The sequence below is a fragment of the Sinohyriopsis cumingii genome, chromosome 5 (assembly GCF_028554795.1).
Source record: "Sinohyriopsis cumingii isolate HCF-2022 chromosome 5, ASM2855479v2, whole genome shotgun sequence".
In the NCBI taxonomy this organism is placed as follows: Eukaryota; Metazoa; Mollusca; class Bivalvia; order Unionida; family Unionidae; genus Sinohyriopsis; species Sinohyriopsis cumingii.
This window is the reverse complement of record NC_142965.1, coordinates 4,443,793-4,456,708: the sequence shown is the minus strand read 5'-3', so window position 1 is coordinate 4,456,708 and position 12,916 is coordinate 4,443,793. Positions and strand designations below refer to the sequence as shown.

Below are 12,916 nucleotides of genomic sequence, written 5' to 3'. Positions count from 1 at the left end.
TTCTCATCCCTAAGATTAACTGATACAGAAAACAAGACACATCATAAATTCAACTGTGACCTAAACTCATCAAAGCAGCCCATCCAAATACACGAATATTAATCATAAAATGCATGGTTTGCCGAGACAGAAGTAACGTGTTTGAATCTCAGGACATCAATTTATGGAGTTGACAGAAATTGCTTCATGGAAATGTTTCTTAACCTCAACAATTCTAAATTAATTTCAAGCCACATCTCATCAACTTTATGTTGTATGATTAGTATACATGTGTAGGTTGATTGCCACAAGACAAAGATGATTAAAGAAATTTAAGGCAGTTTATTTATTAAATAGTTCACTGTCACTCTACTGACTCAGAATATAGACATTAATATGTTGTGGCTTGATGCAGGCTGTCACATCCATTCCCAGGTCTTCCCTCAAAACCACTGTTAACGACAGCTTATCTATTGCTTAAAATAATTTCATCAATATTCTGATTTAAATATGGAAAATTGCCCATCAAAGTTCATCACGAATGAATACCATCTTGAACGTCAGTCAATTCACCATTCGTGGGGCACAAGTTTCCAGGGATTTCATAGGCGTGCAAAAGCTTTGAATCTAAAGTCCAAATGAAAAAATAAATATGCTTATGTGGAAATAGACTCCTTCCTCAATTCAACAACTTAATTATCAACGGAAATATAATTTTGACAAACAAGAATATTAATGTCCCCAACATATATATTTAAAAATCACAGTATAAGCCGAGCTTTCTTTCTTTTCTACAACAACGTGCAAGTTAATATTGAAGGTTATCAATATCTTTAAATTAATAAAATACCTATTGTGGTTTTTAAAACATAAACATGTGTTGATAGTTCACATATTAATGATGATTGTTCTACAATGAAATTTTTCTGAGACTCAGAAGTTATATAACCCTCCAATTGCATTCAAGTCTGCATCATTGGCGTTCACTGAAACTTTCCCGAACAATGTTTCGAAAGCCATTTATACTCGAAGACTGCCTCAACTTCGCAACGTTTTATACTGACTGACGATCTGGACATGTTTTATGTTTGTTGGGCTCAACGTCATTTTTTACCACATTATATTCATGGCAGGGCTGAAAACATTAACATGCAAAGATATACAGTACTGTACACACTGCTTAGGGGTCATGTTCTGGTAACCTATGTTATTATCATAATCGCTAATTTTATCAACCAATGAAGTCTAATATCTTCGTGTTTGGAGACAGAGCACTGTAGATGAAGAGCATGAATGTGTACCGAACGATTTGCCTCACTTTACGAGTTTTGAAATCTGCATTTCCATTTGCTAATTCAAAGGTCACCAGAACATGACCCTTAAGCGGTCTCGTCATCTCTTCACGTAGGACAGTGGAGATCTTATTTTAATCAGATTGATAGAGGGGCGTGTGTAGTAATAAAAACAGAAGAGATTTTATTAAAATAAACAAGGACAATTTAAACACTTCCTTCTTTACAATATTTAATAAGTAAATACATATCAAGTATATATAAATTAAAACTGTTGAAATAAACAAAACATTAAATACCAATTCACAATTAAGCAATACAGCTAAGTAAAAGAAGCTTAGTAATATTTACAGAATGATTACATTATTTAATCCATATGTGGAAATGCCATACAAATATTTGTTGCACAGTTACATGCCTATGTGTAAAACTATGTTGTTTGTACAATGTTTCTTATGAATATTTATGATCATAACTAAATGATAAGCAAAACCCCATATACAAAGCATGTGTAGAGTATAAATTTACAACAAAATGATCAAACAATATCATATTTAATCATTATTACAGCAAGAATCAGACTCATCAATATGAAATTAGAAGAAAAAAATATTGTTACGAAATTATCCAAATTTGAATTCAATCACATCACGGCATTTACAATCTTGTGAAATGTGAAAGCAAACTAAGTGGCATGAAATAACAGCAACAAACAACAACACCAAAAAATCTTCAATCTAGAGACTGAATAAAACAAGGTCAATGTGGATTTAAGATTATGGTGAAACAAAATTATGCACACATTCAGCAAAATGCAGGGTATTACTTAAAGCTGTTTCAGTATGTTTGTATCACATGAGCTGGAACTGTGCTTGATTCCACCAAGAAATGAAAATACCTTGCATTTTTATCCAGTCTGATGAATCCTGTCTGCACAATATCCACATCTGATTGTACTAACAATGGCAACTGTCAATATCATTCAGCATACGATAATAAAGAATATATTAAACAGTAACAAATTTATAATAAAGACATCTGCAGTGGGGCACAAGTTTCCAGCGCAAATTAAACCATTTTTAAAAATAAGTGTTTCACATAGCAGTGTTACAATCTAACAAAAATATGAAATAGGCCATCCAGCTTAAATTGGCAAATAAGATAAAAAGCCTAAGCAGAGCATTCTTTGAAAATTTGCAATTTGTTTAACTCTTTGCTGTAGATCAGTTTTGAGTTTGAGCTGCACATGATGTTTCCATTAATTCAATAATTTGGCAAGCCTTTCCAGTTAACTTCTCTTCAGTTTTATTTCGATAAACATGCAATTTTGATTAGTGAAGTTGGGCAAAATATGAAATGCCTCATGACAAATGTTTTTTCATGGGTAAGTAGAAACTCTGAAATACACTAAAATACAGAGCAATACACATACTGTATTTAACATATATATCGGGACATGAAAAAGTAATTTTATTCCTGTCGCCAACTTATGGTCAAACTTTTTGATCACCTACATCATATATCCCACGATACAGGAAAACGAAATTTTGTTCAATTTGCATATCCCACTGTATCTTTCAATAAAATAGATCAATAAAATGCTTATTTGATAATAAAATTAAAGAAACTAACCTTGTTCTGTTACCATTTTAAGGAAAAATATATCCACGAACTCTGAATATGTAGAGCATGCATCTATACTGTGTATTGTTTTGTCAGGTAACATGCCATTGATCACTGACATAAAAATTGTAATCATGTTTGGTTGTCCTAAAATGTTTGAATGTTATCAGGCTTAAAACTGGATGCTGCAAAATCATGAGAGAGAGATATCAACCCATTGTTTGAATCCACCTGCAATTCACACACGACACAGTGCAAAGTGCAAAATAACCAAGTTTGTATTATATTCTGATCAAGACTATAATAATATCTTTCAAATTAAAAATCATTATTTGAAAATACATTCACTGCGAGTGCAAATAACAAACATTTTGCTAGCAAGAATTACAAAATGTATTATTAAACAAAGTTATTGCCATGTATAGTATTTACCCTGTAAACATTAATGTTCGTTTGTATTAATTATAATTACAGATGTGGTGAATAATTTGTTGTTGTTGTTGTGGGGTTTAATGGCATAAGGAAACTAAAAGATATGCATTAACCAAAAGTATGGATCGTACATGTGCAGGAGAAGGGTTGGGTTAATGAGGTGATCCTGCAGTGGATTAAAGAGTTTTATCTAAGTGCACACAGTTAAGTTTGAGTGCATGTTCTGACATGAAATTTTCCGTTGATTAAAAATATGTCCCACATCTTACAACTCAATAAAGACAGTGTCCCAGAACATACAGCACAGAAAAAATTACTTTAAGAATTAATATATGGTGTCCCAATAAATATAGTGTCCTATTAATAAAGTAAATACGGTATTTCCACCAAAATACTTAATAAGATGAATGCATTATGATATGTATTTGTTTGAGTAATAATAACAAAAGCAAACAGAAGTTTAAGTTATCCTGTTATAAACTATTCAAATTAACCTAAATTATAGCACAATTTATGAAATGATATTACTTGACTATATTTGATTGGACAGGTAAGATAAATGGCAAATCGTAATACAGAGTAATATTTGCCAACATTACACGTTTACTTCAAATTTTAAGGATAGAGTTTTTTTTACAAATAAAACACATAGCCTTGTTTCAAAGTTTCAAGTCTGCTCTAATCTTCTTCCATTTTGTCGAAAACTTGTTACCAAGGAACTAAATTGGTTCAGTGAATGGCTTATTCCCATCCATCTTATGATATCAAGAATCTTTCAACTGTAATTTTCAAATTTTCAAATGACTTCACATTGTAACTGCAATAAACAGCATGTTTACAAGTCGCAGACTCAATGTTGCATCGAGTGGACAAGTATGGACTGAACTGCAGAATGATGTAATGCTGCAAATAAATTAATAATTTGCTTTGTATTTACTTTCTACATTCATTTTCTCAACTGTACAAAATAATAGTTACCGGTGTAGAGACTTTATTTTAATACTACTGGGTATCTTAACTGGATTCATCAATAAAATGTGTCATTGCATTGTAATGGGGTTGGTGTTAGAATGCGAAATTGTGTAGTAAAGAGTTAACATGCAGGGCATTAATACATTATTTTATTATCTTATTACAAACAGCAAAAACAGAAGAAATCCAGGCAATTTTAAGTCTTATCCTGAAAATCCACAGCTAGTAAAAGAACTAGATTTTGGACCAGTTCTTATGAGAACAAAAACAAAACAATGGTTTATCATAAGTCATGCATATAGTAAACATTTGAATTTACTTCCCTTAAATGGAGGAGCAAAAACATCAATAATGTAAAATCAAATCGTATTCCAATGTAGGACGTTCATATTAGAGACTGCAAACAATTATCTATACAAAATAAAGTTTGATGCTCTAAGTGCTTCCATACTACCAGTAAGAAATTATGAAATAAAGTTTGTAAAACAGCAGTGATATGACCTACGTGACTGATATTTGTGAAATATTATTTACATCTGGAGAAAGAGAAGGAACAGGCTGCAACCATTTTAATGGATAGCACAAAGAAGTTTCTCTTCTTTTGCATATATTTACACATCAGATCAATTTTAACTTGGCAATTTTTTGTTATATCAAATTTTAACGCCAACCCAAAAAGCTGTTCTTTGATAGAAAGAACATCATTTTTCTGATTTGGAAATCAGCTGTTTATCTACAAGTGAACATTCATGTCTATTTTTAACACTAGAACAATATTTTTTTTCTAAACATTTAAAATTACAATCTGTACATTTTTCAATGATAGGATTTCACAACTGTTCATATTTTTCATTAAAAGACAATTAAATGTTGTTATGTTTGTACATATTAATTAATGTACCCCTGTCGTTAGCCAGACTGCCTGCAACAATCAGATCATTGCATATGTTCAAAGAACACTAACGATTAATCATGGTAGGTACTGCTACACCAAATACAAGTTTCCTAAAACATTTCAACACTGCTTTTTTAATTAATCAAAAGATACAGCTCCAGTTTTGTCATCACCTGCACTTCTTGAAATTTAGCATTGGTGAAGTTTTCTGAATAAATTCTGAATAAAATATATAAAAGTTGTATGCATAAAGGTAATTCTGAACCTACACCAAATGTTTTGACCCTACATATCTCAACGAAAAATTCCACTTTGATGTTGCTCTGGATAAAGCACAAAAACCATCTTGCACAAGTAGGCGGCATGAAAAAAATAAAGATGTTGTTCCTGAAACTATAAATTCAAAGCAGCTGATTTACTTATTTAGTGAAGTAATGCCTATCATAATCCAAGCAGGGCATGCCAACAATTATCATCACACTACCATGGCAAGCCTAATTCATGATTATTCCAAAAACCAGATATCTTATAAACTGTTTGATATAGCTCACAAAGTTTATATCTTACCTTATAAACTTCATATCTTATCAACTTTAAAGATATTTTGCAAACTGTTTTTGAGATCTTAATATATACTTAATTTGCAATATATCTGTGCATTTTAATTGATATCTCTTATAAAGTTTATATCCTAATAGGTTTACAAAACATCAAAATAGGATAATATTTCTTATAAACTATATGTCTTAATTCAATTGCTTTAGAAATTATATAAATCCTATAATATATTTTACATACTTTCTCACTGTTTTATGTCAGATTGTATTGGGAAGTGTTAGCAATACTGAATATATGCAGCAACAATTTTCTCAACCAGATTTAGTTAGGGTCAACAGTTTTGCCCTTTTATAGAGGTAGGCTGTATATATATTATACTAGCCCTACTGGGACCATAATACATTGCTAGTCTACAGAGAAAGAGAGGTTATATTAGTACATAATACCAGTCCTGTTGGGTTCATAATGAATGGGCATTCTGCAGAGGAAGCCAGGTCACATTAGCATGTGTATTATACTGCTGCCATTTGGACCATGATACAAGGTCAGTTGGCAGAGGTAGCCAGGTTACAAAGTAAACCAGGTTACAGAACAGGGGAGGTTACAAGTGGGACTAGTCATGGAAAGTTTCACTATATACCCATTGTGGAATGTCATAAACTCATGGGAGTACTTGGTAATGATAAACTCATAGCTGCAACATCATACTGTTCAAACCTACACTGAAAACTATATTTTAAAAATCTGGAAACTTCTTTTCAATTAGGAAATAACACATTGTACATCAATGTGTGGGTCCAAGCATACAAACAAATGCATATAATCCATCGTGAGCAGTGTGCAGCTTGAATTTTATTTTATATTACATTATGTATTATGACAACCTTATTTGATCATCACACCTAGCCCAGTAAGAGGGGTCTTGCATGATTTATTATTGTTGTTATTGTTATTATTATTATTTACATAGTTTATGCAGACAGAATTTCCTGTGAAATAAAATATTTTAAACCACTGATAATAGTTTCATGTTAAAATGTCACTTTTAACCTAATCTTCTTGTTACAGCAGCTAATAAGTCTGAAATGTCTGAATTAATACTGTTATACGATCTAATACTGCTATTCAGTAATATATTTTTTATTAAATAATGTTTATATTTACAGTACCTGTAGGATATATCCTTCAAAATTCTCTAGGCTTTTTCAAGGTTTATTAAGGTCCAAAATAATGTTTTTCAATGTGTATTATTACATGTATTTTTAAAGGTTACATAAATTAAAATGGATGTAAACTCAAGTTAATGCATACAATTACCTGATACGAGGAACCTTTCTCAAAAATTTCATTTTAAACAAATGCAGTCAAGCGTATGATGTAGTTGTTGTGTCCATTAATACCATACAGCATACATCTGGGCATTAAAATAATGTATAGTCACTGAACAATGTTCATTGTACACAATACTACTTACAAAGTCCACAATAATTTCCAGCAGAATGTGACCATAGAGCACTCTCTCCTACTGCACATAAATTAATATCCTTCTGACATAATTTACATTTTGCAAAGCTGTCCGACTATGATCCCATAATCCAAACTTAATACTTTTCATCATCCAGGATGCCTACTGAAATCGGGGTTTTCAAGGTCTGCTACAGACCTTGTATCTAATAAAACAAGTATATTATAAACAGAATTAAATCTGATATCTTACAAATTTCATTTATACTCCTTATATAAAATATAATTTAAATAAAATAAATAAAAATTTTAGAAGATATTTATAATGTTTTTTAGTATCTAAGACATTTTATATATATTCAACAATTTTATAGGACACCTTACAAAATTGATCAGATATCTTATGAAGTTGATAAGATAACTTGCGAAGTGTTGATATCAAGTTTACAGAATAAATTATAAATTTGGCTTGCCATACATAACTGTTACAGGAAGAACGTTCACCGCCCTTACCAACTTGGAGGTGACAGTAGGATTTAAAAGGGCAAAAAAACAAAAACAAATAAAACAAAATGTAATTGATCATGTTAATACATGAAACTTCAAAAGACATACAATTATAACATATGGATGCTTGAAGAACTGTTCATACAAATTTCTCCACATACTATCTCTACTAATGAAGAATTTCAGTATGCATGTGATATACGCACTAAAACATATCTCACTAAGCACTAAATGGGGTCACACTTAGGAAGGTTTCACCCATGCACAGTGCAGATGATAGGACTTAATAATACTACAGTAAAACACTGATGATAAGCACACCAATAATATGATGAAATATACTGAAAACATATAAAAAATGTAACCAGTATATGAACATTCATGTCAAAACTTGTAATATTCATAACTTTTGCATAACGTGAGATATAATTTAATTATAATGATTAAGTTTTCATTATTTAATTACAATGATTAAGTTTTTATTACACAATCTTAAACTCAGGTTATTATAAACTTAGTGAGCAAATTAGGGTTTCAAGTAACAGCTAACAAAACTGTAACCTCTACAGACCATGTTTGCAACAGTTATATTTCTGTATGAGGTAAAACAAATCAAGAAAGAAAAATCAAAAATCAGATTTAAAAATGTTTTAAAGAAGTTTTCCTACTGTCTGTGTTACAATACAGAGAAAACAATTCTTTTGATTTGGAACTGCTATAAAATACTTTCTGTAATATATGTACATTAACAGCACTGATGTCTGTTACATGATGAAAAACATCTTTTTATATTTTCTTTCTGTTTAGCTCTGATAAAAAAATCTTGCCAATTCCTATGTCTTCTATAAGCAAAAATTGTCTTGGCTTCTTAAAGTGTTTTCAAGCTGTTTTTAGTTGATGAGTTGCGGAGACTCTAATATTTATTAATTATTAGGCCTATGTTTGGTAATGAAGGATTATATTGTATTATGAAAGGAATTATATTTTTGTCATTCATCCATTCTACAACAATCCTAATAATGGCAAACTATTGAGTGAAAATATTTGTAAAAATAATAAAATTTATCCAACAAAATAATCATAGGATGGACAGAAAACTTAAGGATTATAATATTGATATTAACTACAATAATTTTTTCTCTTTCACACAAACTCTTTCAACAGGAAACTTTTAGCACATTATGTCTATCTGCAAATACTTACACAATCACATCAACATTATTGAAATAACCTCTATCTCTGAATCTGGCCTTCCCTGAGAGTTGAAAATCCAGCAATGCTGCATATAGACAAAGGGAAGTAAATCTTATGGATTAACTCTCCTTGCCACCACTAACTGACTACTGCCATACCAGATGTTCATCAGTTGAAGTTTGAGAGATACCCATAACTGGATCCTTGTATTTGCAGTGAATGATGGGGAGGATACTGGACAAGTATTTTCAGAGAAACATAATTTACTAAAAACAATTCTCTCTGTCCAAAACATTACCCAATCACATCAGAATTAGAACAGAACAGAGGTAAAGGAAATGTGAGAGCATCCAACCTCTATGCACATCGCCCTGTGGTTATTCTGTTGAAAGGATGAAGCATTTCTAAAGTGAAGGCAGCACAACAGACGATTATGTGTTTATTCTTGTGCGAGGGAGATCCCTGTGGTACCCAGCATGTCATAGTGCCTTAGATGTAAATGTTTCCCTGGTGAATCCCGCGAAATCTGCTAAGTCCTTGCTCAGTGATGAGGGGCATGATCAGGGGCATAGTAAATGTTGGGTCAGCTACCAGTGGTCTGACTTAACTCATTCATATGCGAGGCCATGTCATGTAAACAGAAGCTGGAGAAAGTAGATCAAGCATGTCAACTAACTGACTCAACTTTGTCTCGAGACTTTACGTTTGAAGGCCAGGCTTTTGAAAACAGCTTGTATTCTGTGAACCGAAATCTTCATGAGTGATACCTAATCCTGTGACAGGTCCGAATATGTGGATCTAAGAGCCCACTTAAGTCCTGTATTCAGTATTTGTGGGGTAATGTTTTGCTTTCCTGCTTTAAGTGACAGGAAGAGCCTTTTTGATGTCTGCTGTGGACTTTTTTCCACCTGCTTCAGATGTACTAGGTCATGCAGCTTTGTATTTCTCAAAAGGTCCATCAAAGAGTGAGTGCAAATAGTTACTTACTGTTTATCTATTGATGGTAACTTCTTCTTACAGACAAAACCAGGTTGCAATGCATCCTTAGAACAACTCAGTCCATGGAACAGAACTGCCTGCAGATCGGATCAACACCCAGTGCATGTGGCTTACTCACCCTGCATGCTGAAGCTAGTGTTATCTTGAAACAAGTCTTGCATTAAAACACATTCAGCAATTGAAAAATTTGCTTTCTTGCTCTGGATTATTCATGACTATTAGAATTTTCCCTTACTCAGAGCATAAATATCTTCGAGTTTGAAACTTTTTGCAATATCACACTTACTCATCAGTAACTACTTCAGATCATGTGACTGATAATGGTCACCAAACAGGGACAGTGGGCATGAATTATCACCCACCTACACCAGTATCCTTGTAAAACATGACCATTATTCCACGTGATCAACAGTAATTGCTTGTGAAGGCATGATGATACTGCCAAAACTTTCAACGTCTATTTATGCTCTGAGCAAGGGAAAATTCTATAATCAAGATTCAGCATGGTCAAGAACATGCTTAAATTTGATTAGCTTTACTATTTCAAGATCAAGAAGAGGTTTCATATTGGGAGCAAGGTGAGAAAGTGGGGTCTGGATATTTAAAACCTGGCCATGGAGTCAAAAAGGTCTTTGCTGTGGCCAATATCATCTCTTCCATGTTGTCTGAACATGACTTAAATGATGGACTGGTATCACATGATCAAGATAAGGAATGGCATTATGTTCTCAAATAAGTTAAGAAGTTTGCTATTTGGGGGACTGAGGTTAAGAGTGGTGTGACAATATTCATGGCACCCCTAGAGACAGCTTGTTATATTATGAGATTCATCCATGATCCCATTAGAGTTCGTGTGGAATCACTTGCTGTCTCTTCAACCAAATCAGAAGTAATCATTGCTGTAGATATTAGTCTGTGTATCTTTGCTGAAGTGGGGATGGCAGCTATGATTCTAAACACTGTGTTCCATATACATGAAACATGCCCTTTTTACATGAACTACCCTTTTAAGATGTTGGACCATGTGTTTTCTGCCTAGAATGCATAGGCATGATGATGTACGTTTTCAGCATACATCAAAATATACAAACTATTCAATTTGGAGAACTTGCATGCTGAGAAGACCTATAAGAATGCCAAATAAACAATACAAATGCAATAAGGAAAGTGAATGTTATTATCTGATGTCACACAGTCAATAACAAGCAATAAATATGAATAAATTCAATGGAAATATCAAATGTTATATACACCAGGCATATCAACCTTCGGACTTTACAACACCATAAAAAAACAACATGTCTGATAGTCTAACATTATGATAAAATGCAATGGATTCTCAGAGGCAATGTCAACAGTGCAAGTGAAAGTTTAAATTGGTTAAAGTCCAGTATACAGGAAGCTGCCCAAAATGGGCAAGGGGAATTAATCTAAGACATAAAATACCCTTCTTGTAAAGCTTTAAGATGAAAAGAAGTTTTTCCATCTTTTTGGAAAGGCTTGATTCAGAGGTAGCAGAAGAAATTTTTCTTATGTGATTGGATAATGTTTTTGAATGAGAAATGAAACTTCTCAAAAAGAATTCAAATAATTATTATGACATAACCTAGAATGGTTTTTATTATATGAATAAAAACATATAAATTACAAATGGAAAATACAACTATAACATGACTTTTCTCCTACTACAATAAACAAAGAGTTGTTTTGCTGCCGGGTCATTCCGTACCAAATCACCCAGAATCCAAACATCGCCTTTGGCGACCATCTCTGATTTCCATGAAATTGCTTCCTGGTATAAATCAATGTAAATGATGTCTGTATGCTAAATTTCAGTAAAGCTACCAATTACCTATCAGGTTATGGTTGACTGAAGTGGGGAGGGGTAACAGTTTTTTTCCACTTGCAATATCTGTATCATAGAAAAGTTACTAGCATCTGAAAACCTTCCACTGTAAACTAACAAACTGTTTAGTAAAAAAAAAACCTCTACCACCCCTCCCCACTTCCAATGACCATAAGTTAATTGGAATTGTTTTACTAAAATGTTGCACGCAACCACCATTTATATAGATGTATTCCTTGAAACAAATGTTCATGGAAATTGGAGATGGCCAGGTTGGAATCTCTGGGTGATTTGACATGGAATGACCCTGCTATCATCATTTTATGAAATATATGTCTTCACAGAGGCATGTATTTTTGCTCTACAAATTGGACAGAACCTGAGAGTCTGTCCACAAACCTCACAGCACACTAAATGACCACAGGGCAAGAATGCCAACTCTACACTCCTCTCCATGCAGATCTTACACAAGTTCTGATCCCGTAGCCGCAGATATTCTTCTCTTAGTGACTCAGCATCTACAAAAGAACAAAATATAAGTTCTAAACTTGATTTCAGTAGCAATGGCATAGGTATCAACCCCCACTTAGGTACATGTAAAATAGTCAACAAAAAGTATGATCTCAACATAAAATGTGTAATCTACATACTGCATATCGTAGTTACAATAAACTATGAAAAATGTTCAGTTATTTTCTTTATTAACCTGAGTCTTCATTCTAGCAAAAGTTCTTGTCATAAATATGCAAAAAGGCAACGGGAATAGTACCAAAATTCAAACAAAAACACATTTACAAAGTTTATCCAACACATGCATTGTCTAGTAAATATTTCTAACTTTCCACAGTGACTAATCGTACTGCTGACTCAACACATCTTGCAATGAGCATGGTGACGTCCTTAACTTGAGCTCAGTATTACATCACTTGCATAAAATTCTGTTAAATTTTTTAAGCTCTTTTAAATTTCAAAAAGACCTTTATCTTCTAACATTCCTCAGGCATTTAACACTCACAAGTCAAATGAACACTGGCAAAGTCTACTTTGACTGAAATCTTGTGCCAATATAAACAGTACAGATTAGTTCTCTAACCAATTCTCTTCATTAATATAATGAATCTAAAAGAATAGTTTTCAATTGAAGAAACCAGTTTG

The 12,916-nt window shown here is 32.6% G+C and overlaps 1 protein-coding gene across 1 annotated transcript in view; it reads right to left on the bottom strand.

Annotated features, from left to right (window-relative positions):
* Window positions 1–1,486: 1,486 nt before the first annotated feature.
* LOC149798555 (uncharacterized) overlaps window positions 1,487–12,916 on the bottom strand; it is a 53,383-nt gene continuing 41,953 nt past the window's right edge. The window contains exon 9 of the mRNA XM_089957363.1: window positions 1,487–12,279. Within this exon, the coding sequence (XP_089813489.1) occupies window positions 12,083–12,279 (197 nt within the window). The 3' untranslated portion in view covers window positions 1,487–12,082. The remainder of the gene's footprint in view (window positions 12,280–12,916) is intronic.